This window comes from Python bivittatus, unplaced genomic scaffold, assembly GCF_059951505.1.
Source record: "Python bivittatus isolate LINGU-HERP-01145 unplaced genomic scaffold, Pbiv_v1 ctg000690_np1212, whole genome shotgun sequence".
Lineage (NCBI taxonomy): Eukaryota > Metazoa > Chordata > Lepidosauria > Squamata > Pythonidae > Python > Python bivittatus.
This window is the reverse complement of record NW_028277096.1, coordinates 3,288,695-3,305,082: the sequence shown is the minus strand read 5'-3', so window position 1 is coordinate 3,305,082 and position 16,388 is coordinate 3,288,695. Positions and strand designations below refer to the sequence as shown.

The window sequence follows — 16,388 nt, the reverse complement described above, 5'->3', positions numbered from 1 at the left end:
AGCTTTGAGTGCTAAAATGTGTGGTTTGGGTGAGACAAATACTACCTCAATTCCGAACAGTAATAGATCTAACTTGGGAATGGAAGGAAGGAGGGAAATAGATGTCTTTGTTCTGTTTTCTTTATTATTCATTTATATTTGTCTTTCATGTGTGCTTTCCTGTTGCTGAGTTTATTAGTCAAATACAATTAAAAATAATACATTAATTCCAACATGAAAATTCCAACATGAAAAAAATTAGATGTGTTGTTGATCTAGGGCATATGTGTCAAACTCAAGGCCCGCGGGCCACATCCGGACCGGCGTGTAATTATATCCGGCCCACGAGATCATTTTATATATTATTGTTATTAATGGCCCGGCGATATGAAGCGCTGGTAACACAATAAACTACAGATCCCATAATGCAGCGCTTCAGCTGCCTTGCCGAACGCTTCCCGCGTTAATCAAGTCTAACTTATGATGCTGCAAGTTATTGCGAAGCTAGCCCTCATGAAGCCGAAGAGAAAAGTTGATTCTGAAAACAGAGCCTTTAAAAACCGATGGGAGGCTGAGTATATGTTTACTGACATTGCCGGTAAACCCGTGTGTCTCATTTGTGGAGCTAATGTGGCTGTAATTAAAGAATTTAATCTAAGACGGCACTATGAGACAAAACATCAGGATAACCTGAAAGACCTGAATGCAGAGCAGAAGATACAGAAAGCAGAAGAGTTAAAGAAGAATCTGACACTTCAGCAGACGTTTTTTACCCTTGCAAAATCACAAAGTGAAGCTGCTGTGAAAGCAAGTTTGATCGTGGCAGAGGAGATCGCCAAATCAGCCAGGCCATTTACCGAGGGAGAATTTCTGAAGAGCTGCATGATCAAGGTGTTTGACGTCTTATGTCCAGACAAAAAGCAGATGCTGGCAAATGTAAGCCTGAGTAGAAATACGATTGCTGATCGAGTTTGTGAGATGGCCACTGATTTAAGAACACAGTTGAGTGGAAGAAGCAAAGACTTTATTGCATACTCTCTTGCTGTGGATGAAAGTACTGACATGACTGATACTGCACAGCTGGCCATCTTCATCTGTGGAGTGGACTCCAATTTGTGCGTTACAGAGGAAATAACGGACATTAAATCGATGCACGGGACAACGACTGGAAAAGACATTTTTGAAAATGTATGTCAAAGTATAACCGACATGAAACTGCCCTGGGACAAACTTATTGCACTTACAACTGATGGAGCACCATCTATGTGTGGTGAAAAAAGTGGACTAGTGGGAAGGATGCGAGTAAAGATGCAGGAGGAGAACTGTACTGGTGAATTAACGGCATATCACTGCATCATACACCAGGAAGCACTATGTGGCAAAGTCCTGAAGATGGACAATGTAATGAGCACTGTAACACAAACTGTAAACTTTATCCGAGCTAAAGGTTTAAATCACCGGCAATTTCAGTCCTTTATGCGGGAGATAGATTCAGAGTTTGCTGACATTCCTTATCGTACAGAGGTGCGTTGGCTAAGTCGGGGAAAAGTTCTCAACAGAGTTTTTGAGCTCAGCAACGAAATCTGTCAGTTCATGGACAGTAAAGGAGAAGGCTCCACTAATTTTAGGGATGAAAAGTGGAAATGTGAGTTGGCATTTCTGGTTGACATAACAGCTCATCTCAACGCCTTAAACCTCCAGCTCCAGGGACGTGACCGCATGATCACTGACATGTATGACGCAGTGAAGGCATTTCAAGTGAAGCTGCTTTTATGGGAGACACAAATGCACCAGTGCAACTTGCCCCACTTTCCCTGTTGCCAAGTAATGTTGAACCAAGTCGGCACAACGGTGTTCCCAAATACGCACTTTGCTGATAAACTGAGCGCACTGCGCACTGAGTTCGCACGGCGCTTTGGTGACTTTGAAGAACAAAAAAAGAATTTTGAGTTGCTTCGCAACCCATTTGCCGTCGATGTGGAAACCGCACCTGTGCAGATTCAGATGGAGCTGATTGAGCTGCAGTGTAATGGTACACTGAAGGCAAAGTATGACACTGCATGGCCCGCACAGTTTATTCACTCCATTCCCGCAGAAATGCCCCAGCTCTGTCTACATGCGGCTCGAACCTTGTGCATGTTTGGTAGCACATATCTGTGTGAGAAGCTCTTCTCAGTGATGAAGACTAACAAAACAGCACACAGTCGTCTCACTGATGAGCACCTGCAGTCCATCCTGAGAATCTCCACAACACAGAACCTCACACCAAATATAAACGAACTTGTTGCCAAAAAAAGATGCCAGGCGTCCAGCTCTGATAAAATGACATAAGAGCAAAGATAACTGAATGATTTGATTTGTTATTGCTGAAAAGCACAAATTTTATTTATATTTCCAGGTTTTGTTATGCAGCATGTTCATATTTTGAATTTGTATAATTTTAACAGGATATATTTTTATGGAGAGCAAAATCTTTTGGGATATTTAAAATTTAAGTTTATTTTTTATATAAAATGACATAAGAGTAAAGAAATTTGAATGTTTGTTCTTTTAACGTTTACTTTATTTCTAACTTGTATAATTTAGAGAGGATATATTTTGGAGAGCAAAATATCATAAGTTATTTAAGGTTTGAGTTGATTTATTCCGGAATAATATTCCTGTCTGTTTTTATTCATATTTATGTTCAAAAAAGTTAAGTTTTAAAAGTTTAAAAGTTTTAAAAGTTTAGTTTTAGTGTGTTCAATAAATGTTTATCCTGTTCGGCCTGCGACCTAAAGTGTGTTTTGGATTTTGGCCCCCTGTGCAATTGAGTTTGACACCCCTGACCTAGGGAGCATCATATAAAACTGTGTTGACATGCTTGAAAAATGTAAAGGACGTTTGTCTGGAGGTCTTGAAGATTTTTTTGTAAAATAGTGCTTACTGCTTGTCATGGGGGATCTTCTGTATTTTCCAGCTGCTTTGCTTGTCATCCACCCCCAATCCCACCTGGCTGTTACGGTGTCTTTTTGTATTGCTGCTATAGCAGAAGTCTGCGTCATCTTATTTGTTGATGTGCAATTTGAACAAAGCATGAAGCAGTGGGGATGATGATGATGATGATGATGATGATGATGATGATGATGATGATGATATGATGTCTGGTAGTGCCTTCAAGACTAACCAACTTTATTAGGGCATAGGTTTTCATGAGCAGTAGCTCAGAAAGAGAAAAAGAATATTCACCGCACTGATGGAAGTTGTTAGATTGACAGCATGGTAAATTTTGTGCTGGGTGAGCATGTTCCATTCTGTGGGTTGCATTGAACATCTGTTCTACATCACAGTTAAAAAGTAAAAGCGTGGGTTCTTTTGGAAAACTACTTCAAGCCTTCCAAGACCTCAATGCTGCAGTACATTGAAACACTTTGCTATCTTTTGAGCTTCCTAATCTTTACCTCCTCTGCCAAATTATAAATTGCTGAAAAAGCCAACCCAGCTTCTAGCCTGCAACTACGCTAATGTCTCTCCTTGCACTGTTAAAAGCAAAAGGGCATGCGTTTTTCATTCCAAAAAATCCAGCAGTGATTTTTTTTTTGTCCGGTTTCACTCACTGGGGAGCTAAAATGTTATTGACTGCTCTCGGCTAGAGAGGGAGATACCATGGTCAATCACATGTTTTGCATATAGGATCCCCAAATTCAGCTGTTGGTATTTCTAGCTGTTAGGATCTGGCAGTACATTGATTTGAATGAGCTCCCTCCATCCTAGGTCCTTGAGACTCAGTGTTAAACAATACTGGGCTAGAAGTTGGGCAATTTGACATGGCATGGCTTCTACAGTATACAAGCCTACTGTATTCCTGGATTTCCAATTCTTGGGCTGGAGAAATACACAAGGATGATATTGGTAACACCCAGAGAAAAGAAGAGGGTTTGGGGAGACTTGGGTTTAGAAAACCATGGATTTGCCAGGAAACCTTTGATCTGTTGTCTTAGGATGTGGTTAAAATGAGCTTCCTCCATTGGATGGTTTCTCCTTGCTATCCTGGGCAGCTGCTGAGTTTAACCTTTCAGCTCTTCCTAGCTTCCTGAAGAAGAGTCTTTCTTGAGCAAGTACTGAAGTTTGTGGAACTTTGGAGCATCTTCTTTTGCAATAAGCAAGGAAAGAGATTGGAGGAAGAATAGCTGAGCATGAGGCCGTATCTTGTACAAACAGATGGTGCTTAAAAGCGAAAATTGTCTTTCAAGTTAAGTCAGGGGCTGGATGCTCAGAATTAGATTTTTCTTCCTATTTCTTCTTTTTCAAAGGAATTTGGCAGTCTGCTCCCTTTATGTCAAGTAACTGACCCAATGTGTGAAGGCATCCCATTTAGTAGCCTCAACCTAAAAACTCATATTTTTTCTTGAAGTTTTCACTATAGTTTTCACTATTTAGTAGCTTAATAGCTGGATCTTTCTACCTTGTCCTCCCTTTCCATTAAAATACAGCACTGCAAAATACTAATTCCATCGTTATATAATGGACTTATTACCATTTTTGTCTGGCTGTAGCCATTGGTTAAACTTTTGTGATGTTATCAAGTCCTAAAGTTCCAGCCTCTCCTCTTTGGGGAGGAGAGATCATAATAAGGCATTGGGAAAGAGGAAAGAGTAGAAAGTCATCCTTGGACAGATAAAATAGGATCTTGAAAATTTTGAGTCATGAGGTATTAGTCATGGTAGACCAAAGCAGCAGCCGCTGGTATAGTTGTGTTCATATCTGAAATGCTGAGATCATGTTGTAGGCCCTCTCATAAACTGGCTGTCATCTTGAGCGTGGCCAGTCAAGAAAGCGTGTTTAAAAAAATGAAATAAAAAAGACTGTTTACCACTAAGGAATTTGGGTATCATATTGCTTAACTTATCCTTTTGGGGGGATGCTGGGCACTTTTCCAGTAAGTAAATGGGCTGCGGCTGCCTGCAATATACATTATATACGGAAGGCAGGCAGGCAGGGCTTGCAGGAAGAAATGAACACTTAATTTATCCTTTTTTTTTCTTTCTAGAACATTGTTCAGGCTACATTCATTGGTCATGATTGGGGTGGTGTCACAGTATGGAATATGGCTCTCTTTTACCCAGAGCGGGTCAAGTAAGTTAATTTCTCTATGACGTTTGCATGCAAAATGTGTGATGGCGATGGATCAAACACCCAGTGCGGATCACCAGGAGTCGTGAGCAAAAGTACGGTACATATTTACAGTACTGTAACTTATAGTACTGTAACTTACAGTATGCGCTACATACTTAGCCGTTACAAAGCTAAATAAATATGTGGGAAAGAGGAATCTAGCCTATTCTCTTTAGTTGGTAACTTTTAACCTTTTTCATATCAAATTCCATTTTTATTTTTATTTAATTTTAATTAGATGAATCCATGAAAATTTGTCTTGTCTGCTGATAAGTACTTTAGAGACTTGTCAGATTTTCTCCTCCTCCTCCTCCTCCTCTGTCCATTACTTTGTGAGCCATTCACATTTCATTGTGAGTCATTATTCATCTGCCTAAATAATGTATTTAAATAATCATCTTGATTTGCCTCCCTTTTGTTTTTTGGGTTTTTAAAAATTCTGTTTCATTGTTAATGTCTGTCCAGGATTACTTACACTTTTTTCTCCTTAAAAATGATGACATATCATAGGCCAGTCTTCTCAATCTGATGCTTTCCACATAGGTTTGATTGCAGCAGCCATCATCCCTGAGAAGTCAAGCTCCTCAGTTTATTTTCCTCCCAGATTTTATCATTCAGCAGATGGATAAACCAATAACCATCTCTGGCTGAAATTTATTCATTTATTTATTTGTTTGTTTGTTTATTTATTTATTTATTCCCTCCCTCCCTCCCTCCCTCTCCTTCCTTTCTTCCCTCCCTCCCTCTCTCTCTCCTTCCTTCCTTCCTTCCCTCCCTCCCTCTCTCTCTCCTTCCCTCCCTCCCTCCCTCCCTTTCCTTCCTTCCTTCCCTCCCTCTCTCCCTCCCTCCCTCCCTCTCCTTCCTTCCTTCCTTCCCTCCCTCCCTCTCTCTCTCCTTCCTTCCTTCCCTCCCTCCCTCTCTCTCCTTCCTTCCTCCCTTCCCTCCCTCCCTCTCTCTCTCCTTCCTTCCTTCCCTCCCTCCCTCCCTCCCTCCTTCCTTCCTTCCTTCCTTCCCTCCCTCCCTCCCTCCCTCCCTGTCTCTCTCTCCTTCCTTCCCTCCCTCCCTCCTTCCTTCCCTCCCTGTCTCTCTCTCCTTCCTTCCTTCCTTCCCTCCCTCCCTCCTTCCTTCCCTCCCTGTCTCTCTCTCCTTCCTTCCTTCCTTCCCTCCCTCTCTCCCTCCCTCTCTCCTTCCTTCCCTCCCTCCCTCCCTCTCTCCCTCTCTCTCTCTCCTTCCTTCCTCCCTTCCTTCCTTCCCTCCCTCCCCCTCTCTCTCTCCTTCCTTCCTTCCTTCCTTCCCTCCCTCCCTCCCTCCCTCCCTCCCTCCCTCTTTCTTTCTTTCTTTCTTTCTTTCTTTCTTTCTTTCTTTCTTTCTTTCTTTCTTTCTTTCTTTCTTTCTATGGCTGGAGTTACTTAAATTTTTTTAGGTATTTATTTAATAGTATTTACAAGCTGTCCCAATTCATACAGATGCTCAGTAACAGGCAACAATTTGTTTGTTTGTTTGTACATCACATTTATATAGCCATCCATCTCACACAAAGTGACTCTGGGCGGCGTAGAACAATTAAAATAAAATAATGAGTGAATAAAAATGGGCATTATAAAAAGATAAAAAGTTATTATTAGAATAAAAACATTATCTCGGATTTATTTTTTAAAAATCTGTGTATAAATATGCAAACTCCAGTACAAACAATTCCAGCGTATAATGCATCAGAACTGCCAGTGATATTAATTTATCGTTCTTGTGAAGACACCAGTTTGGTGGTAGCAGTTCTAATGCGACGCAGAGGCATGAAAACCAGAGGTGCTGTTTTGTAAAGCAAGTATCGCAGAATTATTTCATTAAAACAGTATAAATTAATGACATGGGAGAAAATGTTGTCTTAATGGTTAATATTATAAACCAAAATGTCTACTTGTAAAAAGAATCCTGCTGGATTCATCTAGAGCTATCTAATCCAGCATAACCATATCCATACAAAAATGCCCTTCCTCGTCTTCCCCATTCACTGGTTTTGAGAGACTTATTGTCAATTTTGGTACTAGAGCAGCACCATATTGGGACTGTCACAGGCTAATGACTATGCCGTTTTTTTACCTTTTCCTAATACTTGTATGCACTGATTTTTATTTGTTTAAACTTTCCCAGCATGTCAGAGTCCTGATAACCACTGCTTTTCGGCTAATTACTATTTATTGTATTTTTATTCCACTTTTACTCAAGGAACCTACAAGGAACCTATAGTCATCTGAGATTGATTGGTTAGATTTATATCCCAACTTTCCTCCAGGAGCTCAAGGTGAAGGTGACCCCTTCCGTCAGCCTCTCCCACCCCGTAACAAGAAACTTGTGGAGTAGATTGGCTAGAAAGAGATTGACAGCTCTGCCTCAGAGCCAGCCACTGAGTGTTCCTTGTTGGAAATAGACTTGAACCTGGGACTTTCTTGTAAGCCTAGTCGAACCACTTTAATCACTATCCATATTGGCTCCCTGTATATGTCTTTAGAACCTGTAGAGATGTCTATAGGGTCGATCTGTCTCCATCCCACTCCCCACCACAAGTTAGGCTAATATAATGTCTTGCTGTGAACTCACTGTCAGCTTCATAATTCCAATGGAAGAGAATATGGGTAGCTCAGGAATCTGTGGAGTCCTTGGGGTTCTCTGAGCTTGGTTGTTTTCTTGCAAACATTTCGTTACCCAGCTAGGTAACATCTTCAGTGCTAGAATGGAATGGGGTTGAATGGAATGGCAAACCCCATTCCATTCTAGCACTGAAAATGTTACCTAGCCGGGTAACAAAACATTTGCAAGAAAACAACCAAGCTCAGAGACCCCCAAGGACTCCACAGGTTCATGATTGTATGGAAAATTTAATAAACTCCTAATCCACTGCTAAACTACCTCTACCCCTGCCTTCCCCAACCTGGTGCTGTCAGATGTGCTGGCACTGTAATTCCCAGAATGCCAATTCTGCGCAACTGAAGGCCACCAAGTTGGGAAGCACTATATTAATACATTTTTTAGCATCACCCCACCTCAATTAGTTGTTTGGGTACACTACATAAAGTGATGATTCTTCAGTGATTTTGTCATTGCTGTTTAATCTAGTACATTTAATTGTATTTGGGATACCCAAAACACTTTTTTTATTAATTGTTTGCTTGTTTGTTGTAGCATTAGGCATAGAAGGCTGCCTCTCTGGATGTGTGCATTTTTGTATCAATGCCCTCACCTCACTTTTCCTCCCCTCCTCCCTAATTTCTTGCTATGTTGTTTTAGGGCAGTGGCTGGAGTAAATACGCCCTATTCACCTTCAAAACCTGGAGTGGATATTATGAAAAGGCTGGAAGCCATTCCTGTTTTTGATTATCAGTTGTACTTCCAAAAACCAGTGAGTACTGTAAGGTACTAATTTGTACTATATAGTTGGAAGGGTGAGGCTGTGCTGGAATCCAAATTTGGGAAGATCCTCCCATCTTCTTTGGTCCTTTCTAAAGAATGATGAAAAGGGGGTTTGAGATTGGTCTTGACATATAAGAAATGGGACTTCTGACCATAACTCATGATCAGAGGAAGAACAGTACAGTCTATAAGGGAATCCCTTCATTTACAGGCTTTCTATCTCCCTAGTCAGATATCCTATAAAGCGGTCAGCCAGTTTTAACATAAACTTGCTGTAGCAGCACCTAGCCAACCTTGGCTGATCTCAAAAAGTTAATCTGGGTTAGACCCACTTAGCACAGTATTTGGATGGAAGTTTACCAGGATTCCAAAGCTATAAGCTAAAATGGGAAGTTAGAAAAATATCCCCAAAGAAGGCCCTTCTATATTGCCAAGGTCAGCTCTGTATTTATTTATTAGTGAACAAATGGCAGCATAGTCATAACCAATGTGGCCTAAGACAGTTTGCAATCCAACCTATTAGTGTGGTCACAATGTAGTTACGGGAGTTGCAGGATAGGGAAGGCTATGGATTCTGGTGTAGTGCTGCTTTAATATTTACTGGTTTTATTTATTAATATGTAAATCATGTAATATCTAACTCCATTTTTTAAGATAGATTAGTGGAATAAATTAAACGTCGTAACTCTACTGATATAGCTGTAGTTGAATCCAGATAGAAAAAGAGGGAGAGAATGGAAATACTCCCTGCCCCCAGCACTCTACTTAGTGAAAATGCTAACCAATTTTATTTTGCATAATTTAGAACTTCTGGGTACACTCTGCTGGAGGTTTTTCTTTTTCTTTTTTCTTGACAGTGAAAGTGTGTTGGCAAAACATAACAGAGAGAACCCAAGCCCAGACTTGCAAAGCTGCCATAAACTTATTTCTTTGCCTAATGGTAATTTCTGCAGACTTGTAATTTTGCTTCTCCAGTGCAAAGTGGCCAGTTCTGGCCAAGAGCTGTGCCCGTCTTGGCTATTCCTGGAAAAACAGAGGGTTTTTTCCCCTATTTGAAGATGAGATCCTGATGGTTTCCTGGGGTGGGGTGTGGGTACAGAATGAATCAGGTATGTTTTCCCTTGTATAAGTGCTGAGGACATTAGAAACTAGACCACTAAAGTGCATTGCCTTGTCATTTTCCTCAGTGCTCGCAATTTTAATTTAAAAGATGAATTATTGAAATTGCCCAGTTGCTGCTCAACTTTTCTTGATTGTTTTATTAGGCCTTTTTTACGCAAATGGATCTTGGCCCCAGATCTCCATCGTCCGTTCTTTGCTCTCCTTGTGTTAGTGTGTGTGCGTGCAACATTATTTGACACCTGTAGAAAAGTATCTCTATGGGGGCTGCCCAACTCTTAGCCATTTCAGTGTTTTTGGGGAGTGCTGGTAGTGTTAGCTAAGGATAGGCAGCTGGTAGCCCATGAGTCTGATTCCAACCTCCCAATTCCCCAGGCAATTTAAAATTATGGTCAATAGAGGTGAAACTCTGTTTTCTGTTGTGAAGGAAACTTTTTCTAGCACCTGTGAGAGATGTCACATCAGTGTTTTTAATGTGCAGTGCATGTGAACATTACATTGTATAGCTGTCTTATTCCTGCCATGCCCCCCCCATCAGCATCAATATAATATCAGCATATGGATGTACAGTAGAGTCTCGCTTATCCGACATAAATGGGCCGGCAGAACGTCGGATAAGCGAAAATGTCGGATAACACACAGTAACGATTGAGTGTGGTTAAAAAAAACAAAACAAAACCCTGATCTGCTGCGCCTGTTGCAATCGATTTTTGTGGTTGCAGCGCTGCACTGTCAGGAGCAACAAGAAAGAGTACACTCACACTCGCAAACAAGCGGCACACTGTTCTCGTCGCCGATTTATGCGTGTTGTGTTTTTTTTAGGGGCGTTGGATAAGACGGAATGTCGGATAAGCGAAGGTCGGTTAAATGAGACTCTGCTGTATTCCATAGCTGTGAAATTCTGGCTGCTGCAGGAAAATAACTTTATTATAGAAACTGATCATTGTAGGTGAGAATACACAGCTGCTTGCTTCATGCTTACCTGAATGTACTGGGAGTACTTTCAGATTTACTCTTTTGGTTATCGTCCACTGGAGATCTAGTGTGTCTTTCTGTTTGAATTAATTGTTTGGCAATATCTTTATTAGGACCAATCAGAACAAGACAAAGGGTTTACAGACTTGTGAATTCTCCAAGCTTTTGAATTTGGCCAAAATTTACCAAAAAACCCAGGTATGATTTCAAACTACCAGGATAGAGACGAAGCAAAGTCCCAAAATTAGCCCAGAAGTTTTAACCATGACGTTTGCAGTGTGTATCACTTCAAAGTGGGTTGCAGGTGGAACTGTTAGTTGTTATTATGGATTTTGGATATTTTTTTTTGCATAATAAGCTTTTTCTTTAAAAGCTTATGATAGCTTTTAATACTTTTAAGTTTCAGAGAGAAAGGGAGAAATGGACTTGCCTAAAAAAGGCAATCAATGAGAGGATAAGTTGGATGCATACAGAGTCCCAACCTGTTTCACCAGTTGGTGAAACCAGTTTCACCTGATTTTTTTTCCTTCTCTCTAGCATATAACCCTAAATCCTAATGTGGTTTATTTGCTTTTTGGCTTGACATTTCAATAAGGGATTTATTCATTTATTTTGCAACAAACCACAAACTGTGGCTTATCGTTAGCTTTAGATTTTTTATTCTAGGTTTCTCTTTGGTTTTCAAGTCTGCCTATTTCTTCTGGAGTCTAGCAGAAAAAATGGAGGGAAAAAATAGGAATTGGCTGAACATTGTGCTTTCTCAGAAAATATTAATTCTTGCTTGCCCATAAAACAATTTCTGGCTTGATCAGCAAATCACAGCTTAATGTTACATGTGAATACAATCTCTCTGTGTTTGCCTGCTTCTATATTTGTTAGGAGAGGATTGTGAACTGGTTTTTGGCCATTGTAGAGAGTAGGTTGTAGAATCAAGTAACTTCCTTTTTCCAGGTCAGACTACTAATTCATGTATGTCACTATTTTCTCCTCTGGTGAATTCTGGTTTTTATTTATTACTAAATTTCTGTCGTGCCTTTAGGGTGCACATGCTTTGTGGGTCTTCCCTCACTTTATCCTCACAGCAATAGCAACACTGTAAGGAGGTTGGACCGCAATTCACCCAGGAAGCTCCATGGTCAAGTGGCAATTTGAACCCGGATCTCCCCAGTCACAGCCTCAGTCCACCACCTTAACACTCTATACTCTCCTGTCCCTCCACCATACTGGCTTACCAAAGAAAATATGGTAAGCATGAATGCAGAGTGTGCTCCTTCGCTCATAGAGCTGTCTACAGCCAAGGGAAAGCCTTAAGTCCTGGAGATGAACAATCTGAGCATCACATGTATCCTACAATCGCATCTCATCAGCAGTTCAGCTTGCAGAATTAGGAAGAAATAGTGCTGAGGCTGAGTGCTGAATCACAGCCCCACTAGGCTACAGAGTAATCCAATTTAGCTTTGCAAGAGAAGGCTCCATTATCCAGAGAGCAGAGAATGACGATATAGCTGCATTCCAGCAATTGGAAATTAGAGCCGACTCAGCCCAAAGAGACAAGGGGCTACAACATTTGTTCCTGACAGAGTCTATTTGTTGGAGAATTTGTTTAGCTTCTTTCTTTGTTTCTTTTAAAATATGCTAACCATTGTTTAAAAGCAAATCATGTAATAATTAAAAAAAAAATTCTTAGTTTAAGTGACTTGGTAAAGGATGGGAATGCCCTGAACCACCAGCAGGGTTTCATTATTTATGGTGTTCTTGTGGATAAAGTGGAGGATTGTGGCCAGTGGGCAAAGTCTGTTCTGAGTGGCACTCTTGGACAGTATATAATAATAATTTTTATTTACGGCCAAAAAACCCGAATAATAAAGTTCAGATATCATTTTAAAAATTGGCATAAGATAACTGTTTAACAAATAAAATAAATTGAGTTTTTAAATGTTTTATGATAAATATTATATACAGTAAAACGTTTAAAAATTCAAACTTGTTAATTTTTTAGAAATATCTTGCTTTTATAGCTGTAGTTAAAAATTGGGCTGTCACCACTGTAATTTTAGGATTTTTGTCTGAGAGTTAAATTTTAACAAATTCAGAAATGCATCTTCCTGGTCTTGATTTTCAAATAGGCCAGTTAATATCCTGCTGAAAACTCTTGTAAAACTCACAGTGCAATAAAATATGACCCACAGTTTCAAAGTCAGTCCCATTACAGGGACAGCATCTTTGAGAGTTGAGAATCTTTTGAAATCTGCTGTATAACACATTTGATGGCAACACATTTAATCTGGCTTTTTCAAAAGGCTTATCTACATTTACGTAAATGTAAACTGCTGAGGTATAGAGAGAGCTGAAAAGCATACTTGTAATTTATTCCAAAGATCAGGAGTGAACCCAGAGCTTTGAATAGTATACAGTATATAGATCTTGCCTAGATTGTCTGAGAGTTGGGGCTGTTAATGTTGTGATCAGGAATATCTGCAGAGGATGGTCAAACAAATTCAAGATGGTGGCCCTAACAGGGCAATCTAAGCTCTGCCTGGTTTTTATGTGTGTTACAACAAAAACCAGGCGGAGCTTTGATTGCCCCATTGTGGCTGCCATCTCCATCTCCATCATCTCCTCCTCCTCCCCCCCCCCTTGCAGACACCTCTGGTCAAGATGGAATCCAGAGGACCAAGTAGAATCTAGTTGTATTTAACTGAGACAGATGATCCTTCCAATTATGCTGCCTTAACCTACCCTAACTTACCCTAACCCTTAGGGTGGTTTGTGATGATGTTGTCCATGTTGTTAATATCCTATCATTCTCAGAAAGTTCAAGGCCATGTACATTGGTGAGTCTCTCTGAATAGCCATGTTATTTTGGGCTAAAAAAGAGTGGGTGGTCCAAAGCTACCCAATGATACAGGAATGGGGGAATGGGGGTGGGGAAGCTCAAAGCAAATGGCAAAACCCAGTAAGTAAATAGGTTGGTATCTTCTGCTCTGGCATTCTTGCTTTAGAATAGGCAATTCTAGGTTCTGCCTTTGAAAAATGCAGCCAGATTTTGAGGATAGGGGAGATCAAAGTCCCCGTTTATGATACATTTGGAATTGGGAGCTAGGGATAGAGTTCTGTTTTTTAAAAGGCTTTTCCCTCCTATCTCTAGAGCAGTGTTTCTCAACCTTGGCAACTTTAAGATACATGGACTTCAGCTCCCAGAATTCTGGGAGCTGGCTGGGGAATTCTGGGAGCTGAAGTCCACATATCTTAAAATTGCCAAGGTTGAGAAACACTGCTCTAGACTAATTGCAGTAACATTACTGCTGTAGTCATGAATTCCATCTGATAGGATTGTAGACATCACCTAATCCTGAGAGCTTTAAATATTCAAAAAAGTAAAATAACTGTAAAAGGCTTGCCTCTCTTGGATAGGGAGAAACACTTGTTCATAAGTGTGACATGAGCCCATGCATTCTTCTTTTCCAGGTCCAAATTATATATTTTTAGAAGCGGCATGAAAATTTGGGCAAACCTCTAAATCACTCGCAAAGGCTATGTTCTATTGAGAAGAAGAAATAGAAAAATGAAGCCTTTTGTATGATTAATGAGATTGTCAGGGGGCTAAGAAAGTATAACTTCAGATTGCTTTATGGAGATATTTGTATCTCAGAAATGCACATTTTTCTTCTTCATTTCCTTTTCTCCTTTATTACATTAGGCAAAATGAAATCAACAGAGGTGTTCAGTTGCCAAAAGAGTAGTACCCTTTTTTTCTCAGCTGGCAGCTGTACAAAGGCGAAGCGAGCTGAGAAGGGCCTATAAAATGCTGTGCTGTACAAACAGCCCTGCACTTCAACTGGGGCAAGGAGCAGGAGAGGAATTGGCACAGATAGGCTTAGAGCCTATTGGAGAGGGGAAAATGCAGGAAAAAAAGAGTATTCCGAGATTCAAAGTCCTTCATTCATCATCCTAGCCAACGTATAATTTATGAGTGCATGTGACTTGATTTGCTTTGAAACTTGATTCCAAGTTTAACTACTAGGGCTTTGGGGACAAGCAAAAGGGGGAGGTATTGGAGATACAGATAAAATAAATGGGGAAGTTGGGGTGGAACCAGTTTAGTGTGAACGCAGGGCTTGAACAGCTTCTTCTGAGCACCATTCAGAGTTCTTGGTATTGCAGAAGCCCTAAATCAGCCTGTCCCAATCTGGTATGTTGGATTTCAGCCTCTTTGATCCATCTTTTGCAGGACATCAAGTTGGGGAACAACAGGATGTTTTGAAAGACATCCTCCAAAACAAACTTGTTTCCCCTGGTGATAATTATCAAAGAGATATCGATATATCCTGTTATCAGAGCTATTCCCTAAATTGGGAGTCCTGGTATGCTCCTCCTTACATGTATTTTGATGTGATACTGATTCCCCTGCCCCCTCCCCATTTTTTTTTTCCTGCTGTGCCTTTATCTTAGGTTCTGGTATGCTTTTCTCTTCTTCCTGAGGTTTTAATAGATGCCTTCTCCTTTTTTTGCCTAATTGTTTTATAGGTTTATTTCTTTATTACCCAGTGTTTATATACTGCCAAATTTTAGATCCCTTCATACCACATAGATTGTAACTAACAGCAGTCACAGTCCACTGAATGTAGGCCCTTACATGGCCAACTCTGCAGAACAAGTTCCAGCAGACGTAAGGTTTGTGGAAACACTCATAAAGGAGTATTTTGAATAAGAAACTCTTGAGGCAAAATCTTCTCAAAACACTTTAGTGACAACTGAGCACACTCACAGGCTGAGACCCCTGAGAGTTTGCTGTGAGGGAAAAATGAAATCATTGGGGAGTTGTAAGAGGAATAGAATAGTACATCCTGAAAAAGGGCCTAGCTGAAGAGTAGCGTTTTTCTTGAAGATTCCACTGATGGTATTTGAGTTAATGATACAGGCTTTCAGGGTTGGGGTGGAGTTGGTGGGAATGGCCCAGGGGCTGAATAATAAATTCATAAGATCTTCTAAAATGGGATCTTCTCAGATAGTGGATGCTGGATGGCAGAGAAAAAAAGAACGCTTTGACTCCTCGCATGCCCTTCAAAGAGCAATTTGAATAACTTTTTTTTTTTTAATCTTTCTCCTTCAGGGAGTTGCAGAGGCTGAAATGGAGAAAGATATAAACCGAACTCTGAAGATTATGATCCGATCTATCAGGAAGGAGGTCAGTCCTCTGCATGGATGGTTTTGTCCAAAAGGGAAAGGAAGGGATCTCAGATGGTAGTGGATGCTAAAAGTCTGTAAAGAAGTACATTGGAATTGACATTTTTGGACACGTTATGCCCTCTAGTCTAGATCCATGCAAGCATGGCCAGAAATACATTTTTCAGTTGTCCAGAATAGGGATAAGGAAGAGGAACTTGGAATGCCTGATGGATTTCTGGTTCTCTGTAAGGGAACATTGGAGGTATTTGCTTCTCCATCTTCAAACCAAAAAAAACCCCAACAGCCAAAAAGCTTTACCCCTTAAATTAATCTCCTAAAATAAAAGGGTAAACCAAGAGTAGATTTTTAAAGAGAACCAGAATTTGCTCAGTTGGGGATGTGACAACAGATTCCTAGGCTTAGCACAGTGTTTCTCAACCTTGACCATTTTAAGATGCGTGGACTTCAACTCCCAGAATCCCATGCTGGGTGGGGAATTCTGGAAGTTGAAGTCCACACATCTTAAAATGGCCATGGTTGAGAAACACGGCTTAGCGTATGTGTGATGGCATCATGTCTCCATC

General features: G+C 40.5%; 1 protein-coding gene across 2 annotated transcripts in view; it reads left to right on the top strand.

The window, feature by feature from the left end:
* The window catches only part of EPHX2 (epoxide hydrolase 2), a 62,850-nt gene that overhangs the window by 35,060 nt on the left and 11,402 nt on the right, over positions 1-16,388 (top strand). For both annotated transcript variants that reach the window (XR_015798231.1, XM_088152569.1), the window contains exons 11-13: positions 5,009-5,094; positions 8,419-8,530; positions 15,749-15,823. Coding sequence is in view for 1 of the 2 variants with exons in the window: in XM_088152569.1 (XP_088008695.1) it covers positions 5,009-5,094; positions 8,419-8,530; positions 15,749-15,823 (273 nt within the window). In the remaining variant the exon portion in view is untranslated. The remainder of the gene's footprint in view (positions 1-5,008; positions 5,095-8,418; positions 8,531-15,748; positions 15,824-16,388) is intronic.